Source organism: Sarcophilus harrisii, chromosome 2 (genome assembly GCF_902635505.1).
Source record: "Sarcophilus harrisii chromosome 2, mSarHar1.11, whole genome shotgun sequence".
Taxonomy (NCBI): domain Eukaryota; kingdom Metazoa; phylum Chordata; class Mammalia; order Dasyuromorphia; family Dasyuridae; genus Sarcophilus; species Sarcophilus harrisii.
In genome coordinates this window covers 566,247,967-566,267,147 of record NC_045427.1, presented here as the reverse complement: position 1 = coordinate 566,267,147, position 19,181 = coordinate 566,247,967, and the positions used below count along the sequence as shown (strand labels likewise).

Here is a 19,181-nt window from a genome sequence, read left to right as displayed (position 1 = left end):
TGTATTCTATAAAATTTGCATGCAAATAGACATGCTTATAATTTAAAGAAGCCCTCTGATGAATCCTTTGGTGGAAGAATCCTTTTGTAAAGTGGATCTTCCATCCCAGTCCATATCCTCCTTACTCATTTATCCACATCTAGCTGTACAAAGAAGAGGTCTGGCTACAAGGGGACTAAAGTCCCTTTGCAGCTCTAACATTATATGGTTCTGCAAACCACATTATTCATATATTAGATGTTCTTAAAGAGGGGAAATACCTGTATTTGTTCTATTCTATTCAAAGCAACAAATCAAGAATATCAAAGGCAAGTAATCTGATGATTTAGTCAGTGCTGATTCAGGGACCAACCAGAGACATGGCAGTTGTATAATTCTCTGGGTAATGGGATCATAGAATGTTGGAACTGGAAGGGAAATGAGAAACATATATCCCAACTCCCACGTGATACAAATGGAGAAACTAGGTAAAGAGATTTACCTAAGGTATATCACTAGCAGGTGACAGGATGGGGATCTGAAATTTGTTCTTTTGACTCCCAATAAAGGAACAACTCCACTCTTGGCTATGTGGAACATAGTCAGTGGATACCTTGAACTCAGATCAATAGATTCAGTAATCAATGGCAATGTAGGGAAGAGGGACCAAAGCTATTTCTTTTCACTGTATGTGACTTCAAAAACTGTGATGGTTCTGTACAGACACAGAATATCATTATTGCCCTAATAGAATAATTTAATTTTAGATGGATCCCTTACACAGCAATCACTCTGTAATCTTTTTGTCTTCCCTGACTTCACCTTCTCTGCTTATTCACAGCTGCCTGAATACTGTTGCCTGTAGGTCTCCCTGTACTTGGTAGCAGGTATAGAAATCTTGTGGCCAGTAGTACAGTGATATCTGCAGGGATTCAGTGACATCAGAGTACCAGGCACTTTCTAAATATTCACAGAAGCTGACTGAAGAAATCAGGAATAATAGGTCCCTAAAGACAGAAATGACTTATCAAACATCAAATTTATCTTTTCTTTATTCTTTAGGACAAAGATTATGTGGTCTTTGTATGCCATAAACTGAATGTGAGTATTGGAGCAGGGAATTACCCAGTTGTTTAACACATAAATAGTAGTGCAATGTGAGCATTCACTGATTCATTTAAATATTTGTTGAATACTTGCTATGTACCAGGCATCCTCATACAGCATTTTTCCATTAAGCAAAACTTTGTATGCAGTACTTAATGAATTTTTTTTTGAATTGAATTAAAATTCAGAAGGAAACAGATGCTTCCTTTGCAAACTGAGTACAGGTATTCCCTTTTCTTTAAAAAGAAAATATTGTTACAGATATCTTTTGTTCTTATATCACCTTCATTTCCAAATATATCCACCTTCCCTCCCCTATCTATCAAGCCATACCTTGAAACAAAGAAGAAAAAAGAAAGTGGGGGGAAAAACCATTTCAGCAAATCTAACCAACACATCAACCACATCTGACAATGAATACAATGTTCCACATCCATTTTCCTTTATCTCTGCAAATGAAGGGAAGTGAATGTACTCATCTCTTCTCTGAGGCTAGGCTTGTTTTTTATAATTATTTTGTGTTTTGATTATTTCGTTAGTATTGTTGTAATCATTGTGGATGCTGTTTTCCTCATTCAAGGCAATCTCTTTTCAACTCTTTATAATTCATCAATCTGCTAGCTTAAGGCTGCCTAATAAACTCCTATACTTCATTTTCCTGTTCCTTTATCCACACGCTCAATGTTTTCTACCAATGTCTGACACAAGTAATGGTACAAACCAGGACTTTGGCTCACAGAAACATCTTTAAGATGTGGCTTCAAAAAATGTGTCATGTCTAATGTGGGTATTACCACTATTATACAGTCTAACATATTCCTTCAGGGTGTGCTAAAAAGACAAAGGTCCCTCTCCCTGAGAAACTTAAAATCTTTTATTTAATTTTACTTTGCTTAGTTCTGTAAGTTCATTGGCAAGTTAACATGAAGAATTCCCAGTGACTCCTCTATCAATATAGATTATCAACTGCTTCACAATCTTAAAGAATTATATAAGTCACTGCAAAGTTAAAGGACTTGGTCAAATATCACACAGCCAGAATGTGTCAGAAGTAGAAGTGAACACAGTCTGAAGGTAGCTCTCTATGATAACACAGCCTCTCAAGGAACTTTACAGTCTTGAAGATTTAAGAGAAGATACACACACACACACAATTTAAAAAATAAATACATCCCCAAACATATATATTCACATAGAAGACTTGCAGTTTAGTCAAACACATTTTATTCATCTTTTTGCTTCCTAGTGGGGCAGAGCCTTGTGGGGCAGAGCTAAGAGGATGGAGAGAAGATAGATTTTTATCTGAGCTCTTCCTAGATTCCTTCAAATCAATATAAGAACAAGCCTCTGAACAGGTTTTAGAGGAACAGAACCCAAAACTATTTGGAGTATAACAAATTTCCAGCAAAAGATACTTTGGAAGAACTTCAGGAACTATCTGTCTCAATTGGGCAGGAGCCAAGAGTTGCAGCTTAGTGCAGATGCAGGGCAGTGCAGGTAAACCCAGGGTAGAGAGGCCTCCATGCACGAGGGGGAATCTACTAGGAGGTTCTTAGCCAAAATACAGCAGCATCTGCTACTCTGTCTTGATTCAGAAGCCAATGGATCATCAGGCTAGCTGAGGGACCTCCAACACAACTACAGAAGACAAATGGTGAGTCCCTAAACCTCAACATAAAAAGTGGAACTTGGCCATGCCCACCTAGTACAAGAAGGAAGCTGGCAGCACTGCCCCAGGGCAGCATGAAGCTGCTGTTGCCTGAAGAAGTTAAAAAAAAAAGAAAGAAAATGAAACAAATTGTATGAAGAAAATCACTCCTTAAAAATAGTTTTGGTGAAATGGAAAAAGAAAACAACTCCATGAAAAACAAAATTTGTGAAATGGATAAAAATACCCAATGAACAAAATAACTCATTTAAAAGTTCAATTGGCCAAATGCAAAAGGAGATGAAAAAACTAACTGAAGAAAATAATTCCCTAAAAAATTAGAATTGAACAATGGAACTGAATGATTCAATGAGACATCAAGAATCAATCAAACAAAACCAAAAAGAAAAGAAAGAAAGAAAGAAAGAAAAAGTAGAAGAAAATGTAAAAAGACCTCATTGGAAAAACAACTGACCTGGAAAATAGATCCAAATAATCTAAAAATTATTGGACTACCTGAAAACCATAATGAAAAAAAGAGTCTAGACAACATCTTTCAAGAAATTATCAAGAAAAACTACCCTGATGTCCTAGAACCACAGGGCAAAATAGCCATCGAAGGAATCCACCAATTACCTCCTGAAAAAGACCTCAAAATGAAAACTTTGAGGAATATTGCAGCTAAATTTCAGAATTATCAGTTAATGCCTTGTATTTCAGGAGAGCCAGAGAAGGAGGATGCTTTGGAAGAATGAGGGGAAGACTCAAGGCAGGAAAGGTTAAAGGAAGAGTTAAAAAAAAAAAAACCAGAGAATGAGCCAATAAATTAGAACTCTGTAGAAAAAGAGGAATAGAAGACAGCAGGGAATAAGAACTATTTTGGAATGAAAGTCAGATTATGAGAAATAAGAAAGATCTAAAAAAGCTTTTATAAAAAAAACTAGTTCTCTATATGGTTATATCAGAACCTTGCAATATGTAGTTTTTATTTTTAGATATTTTCCTCCTCTGATTTTGGTGTCTAGGATCATTCTCTTCTGAGACATGATTCACTTCAGTATAAAAGCCAAAAATCATTTCAGGAACCACAAAACTTTGTGTTTTTCTAACTCAATGTGATTCCCAATAAAACATGTAAATGAAAAAAGGAATTTGCTACTGTGTATTTTTTTTTCCTTTCCAATTAAGTGTGTCAAGTTTTCTCTCTCTGAAACTAGTTCTACTGAATTAAGTTATATAGTACTCCCTGGGGACACATTCTTCCAAGTTCCAGTAAGCCACATCTGGAGCACATTCACTTCAATTTTAGGAGCAGAAAGGCATATAATAGAAAGACTATGTTCTTTTTATTTTGTCCAGTACCACATATGAACAGGTGTTACAAATGCTGCTGCTGATGATGACAAAGGTGAAATTGCTTTCATACTCACATTTGTCCCGGAAGCAGTGGGAGAGAAAGTGGGGTTTGACTGAGCAAAGGACCTTGTTGGAACCACAGCAAATGACGATCCAATATTTGAGGCAAAATCTAAAGGAATTACATAAGGCCAGTAGGGGGAAAAAAAGAGACAGTCACATTGCTTTCAAATGTCAACTGCCTAGGACTAACAAGGGAAAAAAAAGATTTTTCTTTAAAAATACTTTCTAATGGTCATCATGATTTTTTCTCTTGGAAATGCTGATCATTAACATAAAGGTGTACTTAAAAAAACCAACACTGAAAATATCAATATATGCAAAGCAGAATACATTTGATTTTCTGAAGATTTTTAACTGTGAAAGATGGGATACAGAGGAAGATATGGGATTGAAAAAATCTCTAAGTGTCATATTCATGTTAGAATGAATATCCCTTACCTTCAGTTCCAGGTGGGTTAAAAACAGCTGTGTTGTTTGGCGACGTGCACAATGCTCCTTCTGCCGAACCAACAATACATCGAATACCCGCGCTAAAAAAGTAATGAGGATAATAATAATGAAAGGAAAGGATTAAACAAAATAAGAAAAAAATTGGAAGAAAAAAATGCTATATTTACTCAGGCCTGGAAGGGAGAGAAATAATTACAATCACAAATTGTAGAATATGAGAGTTAAAAGGGTCTTTCAGTGACTATCCAGTTCAACCCACAGGAATGCATTCTTTAATATATCTGACAGATAATCTAGCATAAATTTGAAGACTTCACACATGGGGAACCTCGTACCTCCTGTGTCAGCCCATTTCACTTTTGGACAGCTATAATTTTGGGGAAGTTTTTCCAGACATCAAGGCTAGGTTTCTTTTAAGCCTCTATCATTTGCTCCTAATTATATCCTTTTAGATTATAGTTTAATCCCTATTTGGTACATTATTAATGTTCAATTGTTTTCAGTTGTATCTGATTTTTCATGCCCCTGGTTAGGGCTTTCTTGGCAAAGATATGAGAATGGTTTGCCATTTTCTTCTTCAGTTCATTTTACAGATGAAGAAACTGAGGCAAATAGGGGGAAGTGATTTGCCCAGAGTCACACACCTAGTAAGTGTCTGCAGCCAGATTTTAACTCGGAAAGGTTATTTTAGCCCCAGCCTTTATCCAATGAACCACCAGCTGTCCTTATTCTGTATGACATTCCTTCAAATGTTTGAACACAGCAATTGTTCCCCCAGTGTTTTCTTCTTCAGGCTAAACACCACTCCCTGCCCCAAGTTCCTTTCACACACACACACACACACACACACACACACACACACACACTTACATAAAACATGGACATGGACTAATTCACTGAATTGGTGTCCTCTGGCCATTCTCCAGCTTCTCACTAACTTTCTTGCCCTCCAGTGTCCAGAAGTGAATATAAAAATCAATGATTATATTTTGTATCTTGTCAGTCAGCTCAGGTTTGAGCCATCTGTTTTATTGTCTAATCTGAAATTCTCTCTCTCGCTTACAAAAATAATATAAAATATTTTTATCAAATGTGCTGCTAAAATCTAAGCAAATTATATCTGCAGTGCCCTATTTATCAGTTTTGAAACCCTTCAAATATCAAAAAGTCTATATGAACTATATTTGATGGGAAAAAAATTAAAATCAGAACAATTCAAAGGTACTAATTAAAGCCACTGATTGGCAAAAATAAAAATGGCATAAATGAGAGCTTAAAGGGCTATAGAAATAACATATCTGTATACATCGCTGGTGGAATTGAAAATTGGTGGAGTTTTTTGGAAAACAATCTTCCAAAATAGTGTAAGAGTTACAAACAATAATCATGTCATCTACCCCAATAATCTGATTTTCAAAATACACTTTTAAAAGTTATTTTCAAAAGATCTCTTTCCAAATATATTTATAGTGTCAATATTTGTGATTTTAAAAAAACTGAAAGGAATTTAAATGCCCAACAATTTGAAAATTATTGAATAAATCTTATTATATCAATGTAATAGAGTCCTATAATGCAATTAAGATAGACAAATGTGAGAAATATGATTTACTATAGGAGGATTACCATAAAATGATGTGAAGAAAACAGAACCAAAAATTAAATTTTCACATTGATTATCATGTAACAAAAGGAAAAAAATAATGGATATGAATGATTATAGACAAAAGATAAAGACTGAGAGGGAAGGATTGAGTTATAAACTATTACCATTGAAAGACTTGTGAGCTGTAACTAGTTTAATGAGGTTTGGTTTTGTTTAAAGTTGAATTTGCAATGCATTACTGATTTTTAAAGGAAAAGGGACTGGCTAAAGAAGGGATTTAAATGTATGTCTTCAATTTCTTCTAGAATGAAGAATAAACAACAACAACAACAAACAACAACTCTTCATCCATTCATCAGCAGCACTCACCTTTCAGAGAAGGTCATGCATTTCTGAGTATGCATTTTCCCTTTAACATGCTGCTCCCAGTCCTAGGTCAAAAGAAAAAGATGAATGATTGCGGGGTACTCTAGCACATATTGAAAGCAGATGAATAAGCAGCAATAGAAATTCACATCTATATAATATTTTATAGCTACTAGATTCTTTTCATATATTATTTCACTGACTCCTCATAACACACTGTGAAAATGGTATTGCCCCATTTTATAGATGAGAAAACTGAGCCAAAGTTGAGGTCTAAGGATAGATCTTTAAGTTTCTATAAGATCCTCAAAAATAGAAGGCAAATTCTTTCTGAGGAGACAATATATACATACATAAGTATGTTCCAAATATGTGCAGAATAAACACAAGGTTATTTAATGTGAGTAGCTCCACAGGAAAGACTTCATGAAACAGATGGTATTTTGAACATGAGATATGAAGGAAACTAGTAATTCTGAGAGGCAGAAATAAGGAGGGGATGCATCCCAGGCATGGCAGAGAGCTGGTGCAAAGGCAGGGAAATTGTGAGGAATATCTAGAAAGCCAATTTGGCTAAAGTGTAGAATGCATGTAGGAGATTGATAATGGGTAATAAAGATATAATGGAAGGTCAGAGCCAGCCTATGAAATACTTTAAGTGCTGAGTGCAGGAGTCTGTACTCCATTCTTCAGGCAGTGGGGAACCTATGGGATCTCCTGAGCAGAAGAATGACTTGATAAGACAAGGTCTCAAGCTTTTATGGTGGATAGGGAAGGGGTGTAATAGACCAGGTGACAGCCAAATGCTTACTCTTCTCTGCCTTACCTTTAGATCAAAGACTTTTTTATCACAGATGGTGCAGATGTGAGGCAGGTGGAGAGGTGCAATACCATGAAAGTCGTTCAGCTCATGAGCTTGGAGAGACCTCACTGACAGCAGCGGGTCCTCCTTCCCTCGTCTCTGGCTGCTACTGAAACTCTGCTTCTTACTGAAGGGAGTAGGGGTTGACGGCCCAAACTTGGTGTCTGGTGTGGGTTCTTCTGGGTCATATAGCTCATAAGGTTGGCTGATTGAAGGCCATTCCCATTGGCTGTTTGATCCTGTGCCATGGAGCAGAGTATCTACCTCTCCTTTAGGACCACCTGTGGAAGTTGTATTCATGTGCTGTTCTCCAGGAAATCCCAGGGGCTGTCCTCCACTCATATGCTGTCCTTGGGAATTGGGCCCATAAAAGTCTTTGGGGAAACTGGCTTGGCCATCTTGCTTTGGATGCCCTGTATGACTACATTGACCCTCATAGGTTACCCCAACTGAGGAGGTACCTGATGTTGTCAGGAAGCTTGACTGACTCTCAGCGTCTGAACCATAGGCCTGAGTACCGCTAGCTTTACCATACTCATAGAACCCAGCCACAGCAGGAACTGGGCCAGTTTTGCTAATGCCCAAAACAACTGCTGGTTGATTAGAAGTTTGAGATATGACCCCACCAAAAGGATGCATCACCATGGCATTGGTAGCCTGATTGGGCAAGTTCATGGATGGTCCTAGGCCCTGTCCTTGATTGGGAGGAGAAAACGCGATCCCCCTAGATGAAAACCTGGCATTTGGCATTACTGCTGGGTGCTGGGGTGTCCCACTATGACCATGTGGGGTAGTGATCACAGATGGATGTCTCAGCTGGTTAAAGAGAGGCTGAGACATAGCCACTTTGGAAAGGACTTGGTTCAGGACCGTGGCAGCTGCAGTGTTGCTGGTGACTGCTGACTGAGCCAATTTCAGCCGGTGGAGGGTCAGCTGGGCTTGCAGTTGGGCCAATTGAAGACTTGCAGGCGATGGAAGCAGAGGATTTGGATTACTAACAGAAAATGGGTTCTTGTCCAGAAGCTTGGCAGCACTGCAAAGAAAGAAATTGAAACTGGTTTTTATTTGTAAGAATTACTTATAAAACATTCTCTACCTAACACAATCTCTGTTCCTGAACTCAAGACCCACAAACAGATTCTTTGTGGGCTAAGAGTTGTGCTTACCATCCCAATAGATATATAGTTAGTTGCTTCTGTCTCTCAGGAAATTTTTGTAGAGTCGTTGTAGAGTCTACAAAAAATTTTGTAAAGTTAGATATCCTTAGCAAAGAAGAGGGTAGGGGATGCAATGTGACCCAGGATAATTTTTGCATTCTAGCCAAACTGGTATTTTCTTTCCTTCTTTTCCCACTCTTATGTTTTTACTTATAGTACAATGTGCTCCACTGAAGTAATACATTTGGCAGGAGCAGCTAGATGGTGCAGTGGATAGCGCACTGGCCCTAAAGTCAGGAGGACCCAAGTTCAAATTCAGATTCAAATGCTTAACTATTCACTAGTAGCTTCCCAGTTTTTGAGTGGGAAGTCACTTCTCCCCAAATGCTTCACTGAAAAAAAAAATGGGCCTCTCTCTGAGCCCACTGAAATCCCTGACAATCATGAATGACTTTTGCAGGTGCTACTTCATTTATGAAACTTTCCCTGATCTCACCTGATGGAAGCAATCACCTTCCCTCCTCAGAAAAGTCACAGAACTTTATACTGTGACAGATTCAGAATATCCCATTTTGCATTAAACTATAAATTCTCTGAAGTTCAGGGCTGTTTCATTTTGTGATCTCTCTCAGTGTATTAAACTAAGTTCTTTGAAGTCCAGGGGCTATGTTTTGTTTTATGATCCCTCTCAGTGTCTTATACAGTACTTTGTACCCCAATGGACACTCACAGTTCTGAGTGAGTTCTGTGAGATTTATTCCATGAATAATTATTCACTCAGTTCTCTCATATTTTCTTCTTCTTTTTTCTTTTCCTTTTTTCCCCCTGAGGCAATTGGGGTTAAGTGACTTGCCCAGGGTCACACAGCCAGGAAATGTTAAGTGTTACATGTCTGAGATCGGATTTGAACTCAGATCCTCCTGACTTCAGGGCTGGTGCTCTATCCACTGCACCACCTAGCTGCTCCTCTCCCATCTTTTCTTAAGGGTGACCTGTGACAGATGTAGCCTTTCTAATCTTTGTAATATGATTTACTGTAATCTTAGGTTTGTGCTGAATCCAAAACTTGAATTTCAAAATTCAAAATCTGTATCACAATGTTCAATATACAGAACAGACTTCACATAATAACCAAAATATATAATTTAAACAAAAAATTAAGGGGAAGGGGCAGAGTTTAGGATAAAGAGTTTTATATATTACACTTAAAATAACATCACAATAGGAAAGATTTGTGAGTGCATAGCCTTATTTAGGGGGCTCAGTACCTCAATTAGAGAAGTGCTAATTTCTCTTGTTTCTCTCATGAAATAAATGTTCAGGGAGATATGAGGTTAGCAGCAGAAGCCAATCAGGAAAAGAGTTGGTACAGGATGTTAATAGCATACAACTTCCACTCTCCTCCTGAGTCATGTCTTCACAGTATAGTTTCATTGTTTTCTTTGAAGTGAATTCCCAGAACAGCAGGCACACCCACTGCCAGTACAGAAACATATTCCAAAGTCAAATTTCAGCATCATCCTTTCTCTTCCCTTAGTGAATAAATCAAGGGATGATTATACTCAACTAAAGGTGCAGCCAACCAGAAATACCATTTCCCTCCAAGTGCAGAGCAGGTCAGCTGCTTTTTAAGATGTCTGTTGGAGGACCGAAAATATTGAAGATACCTATGCTCTCAGGGGAGGTTGTCTTGGCTCAGGGGCAGCAGTTGGGGTTGGATAGCAACAAAGATGAAGAGAGAGTAGGGTTAGGAAGGTGCTAATTGCTTAAGCAGGTGAGAATATGAAAGGAAGCAAAGGATGGTCTAGGGGCTGGTGATAGACCCTTAATGCTAGCTAGTATTAAGTAGCTAAGCTTTGGAAGAGCAATTAGGCTTAACTCAAAACCCTATCCATACAGCAGCCAAACCTCCCTACTGGTTTTCCAAAACACACCCTGTCCTCACTAACAAGGTGCTAATGAGGTGCCAATGGAGTTTCCATAACCAGAATGGGAAAGGATTTTTTTTTCCTGAGAACTCAGTTGAATTTTCCAAAAACATAAAACAAACAAACAAACAAACAAAAAAATTCTGTGCAATGTTTTTTTGGCCAGAGGTTGAGGTACATGGGAAGAGAATGTGTACCTCTAAACACTTATCTATAGTAGATTGATCTTTTCAACCCGATGTAGTCAACCATTTTAAATACTTGCAGGCTTGGCATAGGGAACCAGTAATTCTGGAATCAGGCCCAGAATATACAGCTGATGGTAGGTTTACCCTAAGATGTAGCACAAACCAAGAAGAAAGACTTAATTGTCTTCCTATCGTTGATAGAACTCCACTATTTGCTTGGCAAAATCTTAACTATCACTAACTTGATATTCAATTTGAATAAAATTTTATTTATTCTTAAAAATTCAAACTGAAAGGCTACTCAGACAAAAGATGTAGATATGCCAGAAACAAGTAAGAAGTTACAGTACTTTTTAATAGCTCATCTTTCAAATGTCAGTATCTAGCACTTTATCACATGGCATTAGCCTAAATTCACTCCTGAAGCATGAAGGCAAATTATGGAAAGGTCCTCAGAAATGGCATCTGACAATAGTCATTTTGGCAATAAAGTGACATTGCTCTCGTGTTCTGGACTTCAGGTAGAATGAAATCTTAATTATCAAAAGTCTCTGACTTCTGATATTCACTAGCTTACGAAAGTAATGTTGTCAGTCAATGTGGTCCATGAAGAATAATTTCACACAATCCATTCCAGCTTTGGTATCTAGAAATTCAAGGGTAGGAATTAACTAACTAGCAGGAACTAATTAACTAGCATGAAATAAACTTCTCAATGAAATAAGAACCATTCCCAACTGCAGCAGCCTGTAAGAGGATTGTTATAAGCAATGTTTACTGCTCCTCATCCACATGAAAAAGGTGACAATACTAGAAGCAAGGGAGGGCAGAAACATGTAAACTGTCTCTTGTATACAGTAGTATACAAGCCAGTCATGAAATGTAAGAATGTTAGCCCTAGAAAAGGCCTCATATTTCAATTAGTGCAATCAGTTTATTTTAGTAATGAGGAAACTGAAGTTTGTCATGCTACACGACAACATTTCCCAGAGGGTAAATGAGAATAAGAAATAAAATATATTTTTGAATTTTTTTGGTGGGGGGACAAGAAGATGGGTAGATAATATTGGATTGTTTTCTGTCTAGGGGAGGGAGTGGGGGAAAGGGAAGGAGAAAAATTTGGAACACAAGATTTTGCAAGGGTGAAAGTTGAAAATTATCTTTGCATGTATTTTGAAAATAAAAATCTATTGTTAAAAAATAAAACAAAGCTTGGGAAAAAAATGAAGATATAAACATCACCTTCCCAAATAAAAGATGGGTAGAATGTTGGTTGTATCCTGTGTCCATGAAATAAGTTCTCTGAAGGAAAGTGGCACTTTGCAAAGAGCATTCCCTATTACAAGCCCTACGAGACCATTTTGTGATATGGATTTTTATAGTCTCAACTAGAACATCTTTACCAGTAGAAAGACCCAGTTCTTTTCTGGAATCCACCAAGTCTACTTTTCTTTAAAAGTTAGCTTGCCTTTAAACTGGGGGCAGGGAATCTTTTCATTGTTATTACCTGGACCAACTCAGCCTTTACTACTTACGTATTCCCCACCCCCCATTCCCAAGAAACAAGGGATGATGGTGGTATCCTCTTGTCCTTGATTTCTGATTGGGAAGGATTTAGGGAGGCGGAATGGTTAGGACTTCTAGTATCTACTCCTTCTCCTTGACTCCCTGATCTGCTTCAGCTCCCTACCAAATCTTTTGTGTATGATACATATGTTCCATCACCACTGACCAAGTTCACATTTGATCTAAGGAAGAAGGCAAAAGTTAAGTTGTATAACTTAGGGAACTGAACAATCAGTTAGAAGGTATATTGTGTGAACCCCCCCCAAGAATTATATGCAAAGAAATGCTTTAACATGAACTGTGGGAGAATTTATGGATATATCCATTATTTTGATTTATTTCAGACCCTAGAAAGCTCACTGCCTCAGGAATGATGTTTAATTTTTGGCTGTTAATTCAACATGTCCAAGGAAACATACTGAATGATTAGGTAAAACTCTTCTGTTGTCATCTTTGAAACTATTGGGCCTAATTTTTATAAGCACATAAATAAGTGCACTTATAAACTAAAAATAAAATAAAATTTAAAGGACAAATAGTTATACTTATCACATCCTGAGATTTAGAAGATATAAATGAAATGTTGTACATTGTTAAAAAGATACACATCAGGTAGGATGTGACAGCTTTCTCTAAAAGCTACTGGTTTAAAAAGTCATGTTGCACTTTATTCCAAAACCTAAATAAGATGCTACATTGAATTTAAGTATTGGCACAAAATGTCCTCCATTCAAGTCTGGTTGATGAGAATTGTTATATTTCTGCTGCTGTAATAGAAGGGGCCACTAGGTGGTGCAGTGAATAGAATGCCTAAAGTCGGAAAGACTGATCCTTCTGAGTTCAAATTTGACCTCACATATTTAATAACTGTGACCCTCGGCAAATCACTTAATCCTGATTGCCTCAGTTTCCTCATTTGTAAAATGATCCGAGAAAGAAATGGCAAACCAAAATAGTGAATTAAAATCTTTGCTAAGAAAATCTCAAGTGGAGTCACAAAGACTAAGCTAAACAACAGTAGCAGCACTTTAATAGAGAAATTGAATACAAGAACAGATATAAAAATCCAACTGTCTTCTATTTAGTTGGACATTAAAGAGATGCAAAAAATATTTAAAATAATGCCATTCTTCTCAATAAACTGCTTTGGAAAAGACAGTTATTTTTCATAAAAAATACATTATTTACACTAGCATTTAATGATTTGTTATTGCTATCTTTTAATGAATTGATATATCAACATTTTGAAAATTTATCAGTTTTACTTTCTAATACAGAATATATTAATAGATACAACTCACATAAACAAAAGCTCTTTGAGAAGGTCCTCGATAATTTTAAAGAATGCAAAAGGGTCTTGAGACCAAAAAAAGCTCGAGAATCACTAACTTAGCAGAAAGAATACCACATTTAGGATCAAAAGACTTGGATTCTAGTCTCAGCTCTACCACTAAGTAACTATGTGAACATGGGAAAGATATTTTTTCTCTTTAGTGCTCAATTTCTTCTCCTGCAAACCAGAGAAGACAAACTAGATCATTTTTGAGTTCTCTTCCAAGTTTATCATTCTATTTTACTCTTCCAGATAATAAGAACTTTCTTCACAAATATACTGTCCTCTACTGATGTAGTCTAATGCAAATAACCAGAGAAAAACATTTTTAAAATGATAAAGCCTCAACTATGCATTTTGTCAAAAATTAGTTGAGAATTAACTACCCTTTTTAAAGCATGTGTGCTAGACACTAGTCTGGTTGCTTGAGCCCTACAGTATAAGCTGAGCTCTTCAGAGGAAACCTGACATACTATGATTTTTTCCATTATGAACTGCCCATCATATAGGTATCTGCTGTGTATAACTAGATTACTGGATGAGAAATGTCATGCCATTAAAGAAAGTGATGAAAAGACTAAATAGGAAATATGTTCAGGAACACTACTGTAGGAATTTGTTAACCAGACAGTCATTGTTTTCTTAGAGTTCAAGAAAAAAACTTTACTTATGCTCTTTACTCATTCCTGTAGGGAACGCATAAAGAAGAAAATTATAAGAGCCATTTGTATCATCCAGGTGAATTTGATAGGCTAAGAAATTGGCACAATTGAATTCTAATTAAAAACACACACACATACCACATTTATTAAACACCTACTTGTCAAGGGCACTCACTGTGCCTGGTGCAGGGGATACACACATTAGCAAAAACACAGTCCTTGCCTTCAAGAAGTTTACAATCTACAAGTGCAAAACAACTTCAAAGGAAAAGACCAGACAAGAGAATGTCAGATTCATTTACTCTGGGTTGGGAGCTTTATAGTAACATTAGCTCATATATTCCAAAGTATACACAAACAGAGCTTTTGTTTTCCAAATGTCTAGTGCAAGTGGAATCATTATTATTTGTTCCATCTATTAGGAATTAAATTCTTCCAGGATACAGAGAACATCTAAACTGTACTTTATAATTATTATGGGATTTAGAACTTTACTACATAGTTGAAAGCACAATTCTTGATGGTAATAATATAACATAATCTTATACTAAAGTTCAAACTGTGTTACATAGAATCGCATAATGTTACATCAAGAACAGAATTCAAAGCACGTATTCTAAATACCTTCTTTTTTTTCGAGCATACTCAAACTCAGAGTATGTGTGATTTGGGGAAACCTTCCTGGCTAATTGATGGCAGACCTGAAAAGGTGGAAGCAGAACCCAGCTGTTCTAACACTTTACAACACTGCCTCATTCATATTCATCAGGAATCTTTAAAAGAACAGAGAAAAATTTCTCATTAACCAGGTTTACAGAGTTTTCATCTACAAAATCCTAACAATGATGTTGTTTAATAGGCTGAGGTTATCCATTTCTTTTTGTTTTTCCAAGATTTATCACTGATGGGGCTTCTTTGATCTTGAGACAGACTCATCTCAGAACATTGCTGGACTTTGGACATGGTACTGCTGAGAGGAAGGATAGCATAAAGGAGATGCAACACTAGACTTGGAATCAGAAACACTTTGGCAAGTCACTCTGAGCCTTAGTTTATTCAACTGTAAAGTGCAGATAACATTCACATCCCAGGATCGTTGTGAAAATAAAATAAAATAATAATGTATGTAAAGTGCTTTGCAAATTTTAAAGTACAATGAAAATAAAAGTCATCGTCATATGATGGTTTTTATCACTATGGCATCCACAGAGGAATAATTCATTTTGGAGAAGCACAAATATCCTTGTTTTGATATCCATAAGTGATCTCTGTTCCAAGCCTAATCACCAGGTACTTGCAGCAATTGTGCTCAGTATTCATTTTCACTAGATAGCTCTTCTCACTCAGTTCCTGGAACCACATCCTATCAGTATTTTTACACTTGGCAAGTCACAGTATGAATGTTTTATGACGTGGAATTTATTTGGTAGGGTGCACCAAGGTGTGCAAAAGGGAACTGATAACAAAGCCAGAAAATAAACTTAACTCAGAATTTATCAAACTAGAAGCAAACAAAAAAACTCATTCACTCATTCAAACATTTATTAAGAACTTACCACGTGCAATTATGAAACACATAATCAATGCTCCTTATCAAACAGGAACACAAATAAAGTAACCCTGAGTGTAAAAACATTCAAAAAGAACCCCAGAATATGGTTTAAAACATGTGGTTTCGTCTACTGGAGAACAATCTTGTCCATTCCAGAAATGTACTTATTATAAGACAAAGTGAAATAGAGAGATTGAATGGGAAAATGAGATCCACAATGTTAGTGGGAAAATGCCAACCTTGAAATCAAGAGTTTAAGTCCCAGACTTTTCCAGTTACTTGTTGTGTCACTTTGTACAAATTATTTCATTCCCCAGCTTTGTCTCATTTGTGAATAAGGGGCTCAAATCAAGAATCAATTCATATTGTGAATTCAGTGATGGACTTTGAAGAGGAAAGGATTTAAGTTCAAATATGACCTCATGGGCTTATCTCTGGGCAAGTCATATAACATCCCTAAGCCTCTGTTTACCAGTTTGTAAAACGAGGTTATAATACCTGTGTCACTTACCTCACAGGGTTGTTGTGAAGATCAAATAAAAAAATAAATGTAAAATGCCCTAGCGCAGTATGTAAATGGCTAATGTTGTGATCCTGTGAGTATTGCAAGCTGGAGAACCACTGATTAAGCAGAGAGTACACTAGCAGAGGAATTAGGAATCCTGGGTACTGCAAGAAGAGAAGACAGAAGAAACTAGCATTTAAGTGCCTAGTATGAGCCAGGCTCTCTGCTAAACTCTTTCTTTACAGATCTAATCTTATTTGATCTTCATAACAATCTATGAGGTAGATGCCATTATTATCTCCATTTTACAGGCATGGACACAATTAAACATAGATAAGTGACTTGCCCAGGATCACATAGTATTTGAGGTGGGATATAGGAACACGCAACTACCTGCAGCACTGGAAGCATAAAGCGGGATTATATTAATCCTAATCCCATAAACAAAATGAAAGATCCCCAGTATTATTTGAATTGGATTCTAAATGTGTATATTACATACTTAAAAGCACTTTCTACATTTTAAATTACATATATATATGAGAGCTACTAGCTGTGTGACTCTGGATAAGTCACTTAATCCTGTTTGCCTCAGTTACTCCTCTGTAAAATGAACTGGAGAATGGAAATGTCAAACCACTTCATTATCTTTCCCAAGAAAACCCCACATGGAGAGTTGGACATGACTGAAAGGAATGAACAACAATTCTTGCAGAACAAATAGTGATATGCAAGCTCCTTGGAAGCAGAGTCTATTTCATGTCTGTCTTTGTATCTATAGGGTTTAGCATAATCCCTGGAACATAGTAGGTGCTTAATAAATGCTTGATGATTTAGTGGATTTTCATAAGGAATGGGATATTTAGCTTTCATTCCTCTGAAATATTTCCAATAAAATTTACAATTACAGAATTCAAATCAATTTAAATTAAAACAAAAATTTAAATATATTTTACAAATTAAAATGATTGCATCTGGATTGACAGAAAGTATGGATGAATCGAGAGAGCTGTACCCATGACAAGAGTAGTTGTGGTTTTATAATATTCTTTGCCAGTGAAAAATAATGCAATTAAAAAAAAAGTTTTTGTTTTATTTGATAGGCACACAAATAATATAGAGATAATTGTGAATTCCAAGTAGGTAAAAAGTAATAACTTTTAATAAACTATGAGTAGCGCCATGAATTTTTAAAGCATCAGTCTATCTAAATTGCACAACCAGGGTTTTTTTCCTCTTGCCCTAAGTTTTAAATATTACTGTTATGAATTAATTCAGTGACTGAAATATTTTAAGAAATTCAACATGCTCTGTAGAATTGGGCTTCCTGGAATCCAAACATTCAAATCTTATCCAACTTTGGTAGTACCTTTCTAATCATTTGGTTCAGTCAAATTAAGCATCTTTTCTCTGTTTCCCCCCCTTTACAACTCAAACACATGCAAGTTAAGACATGTCTTTGTTCACATTGAATTTAAAAATATTAGAGAAACAAAATAAATGTAGATTTTCCCTTCACTGGAGTTCTTCTTTAAACAAAGCTTGGATGACAACTTGCTGGGTATTCTGGGGGAGGGGAAGGAGAGGTTCTTGTTCACTGTAGACTAGCTGGCCTCTAGGGTTCCTTCTGAGATTCTGGGATTCTGTCTGCCCATAATGAGAATGTTTCATTTCAGCTTCTTTGATTAAAAGAGATAAGACTTGAAATCAATAACTTTTTTTTTTTAAAAAAAAGCAAAAACTCTGATAACAGAGCAGTTGAAGTTTCTTGGCCATGGACTTAAAAAAAAATCCTCATAATAACAGGCAAAATATGCTTGTTCAGAAGGCTGCTGCATCTTAGGTTACATTTCTTTGCATAATCTTTAGAAAAAAAACAAAGCAAAACAAAACAGCAGTTCTGTATGAGTTATAGCAAGAGGACATGCTCTTTTCAGCACTGATCAGACAAGCTATACTAGTTGATCAACTGGTCTGTCTAGATTAAACATGCACAGCAGCCATTCCACTTGATTTCTGGGGGGGTGGGAGGTGGGAGTGAGGGGAAGGAACCCAACCACAAACCCAACCTATGGTGAAAATCCAAGTAGACCAAGACCAACTGTGGCAGAGGACTGAAAATAATAGCTAAACTTGACAGCCAATTTTACACTGCTAGCTATTTTTTGGCTTTCTTTTCTGCTGACTCCATCCATTGCTAATTAGAAGGAGTCAGGAATGAACATGTACTGAGCTCTCTATGGTAAAATTGATTAGTATATTATTATGGAAAATAAGTCATTTTGTTGGAAATATCAAATTCCACAAAATCATATGTGGCAGCTGTTTAGTACGTGTCGGGGTGGGAAGGAGTGTGTGAAAATATTAACCCCTCATAGTTATCTGACATCTCTGAAAGAACACACAAGAAAGAACTCCAAGAAAACACAAGCCGCAACGGATAGGGAAAGTTGTAAAATGACATGATTTCTGGTAAAAAATAAAAAAAAAAAAATTCCCATGGTGTATGTTCTACATGCACCCATTTAAAGTGTGGATTTATCTTTTATATATTTCCAAGTAGACAACTGGTAGGTGCTACTGCTGTGTATATTAAAGCTGTTTATTGAAGGGAAAGAAGAAATGAGGTGAGTCATACCATTCCGCAGCTTGCTCGGGCTCATTGTATTCACGTATAACTATGGCTCCCCCAAACCTTATTTTAGGAGCTTAAATATTTACTGCTTTCTTGGAAGAAAGTATAAAAATTCTACTTTTGAAATTCAACTTGTAATTTAATTTCCAGTCTTGTAATAGTGGTAAAGAAATGCGTTAGGACCAGTTAGTAAATTCTGTGTCCTTTCAAACATCCCC

General features: G+C 36.5%; 1 protein-coding gene across 1 annotated transcript in view; it reads right to left on the bottom strand.

Moving 5' to 3' along the window:
* Positions 1–19,181, bottom strand: part of RBM20 (RNA binding motif protein 20) — a 239,826-nt gene that overhangs the window by 54,939 nt on the left and 165,706 nt on the right. The window contains exons 2-5 of the mRNA XM_031955834.1: positions 7,402–8,470; positions 6,579–6,640; positions 4,592–4,683; positions 4,165–4,262 (exon numbers count right to left, since the gene is read on the bottom strand). Coding sequence (XP_031811694.1) covers positions 4,165–4,262; positions 4,592–4,683; positions 6,579–6,640; positions 7,402–8,470 — 1,321 coding nt within the window. The remainder of the gene's footprint in view (positions 1–4,164; positions 4,263–4,591; positions 4,684–6,578; positions 6,641–7,401; positions 8,471–19,181) is intronic.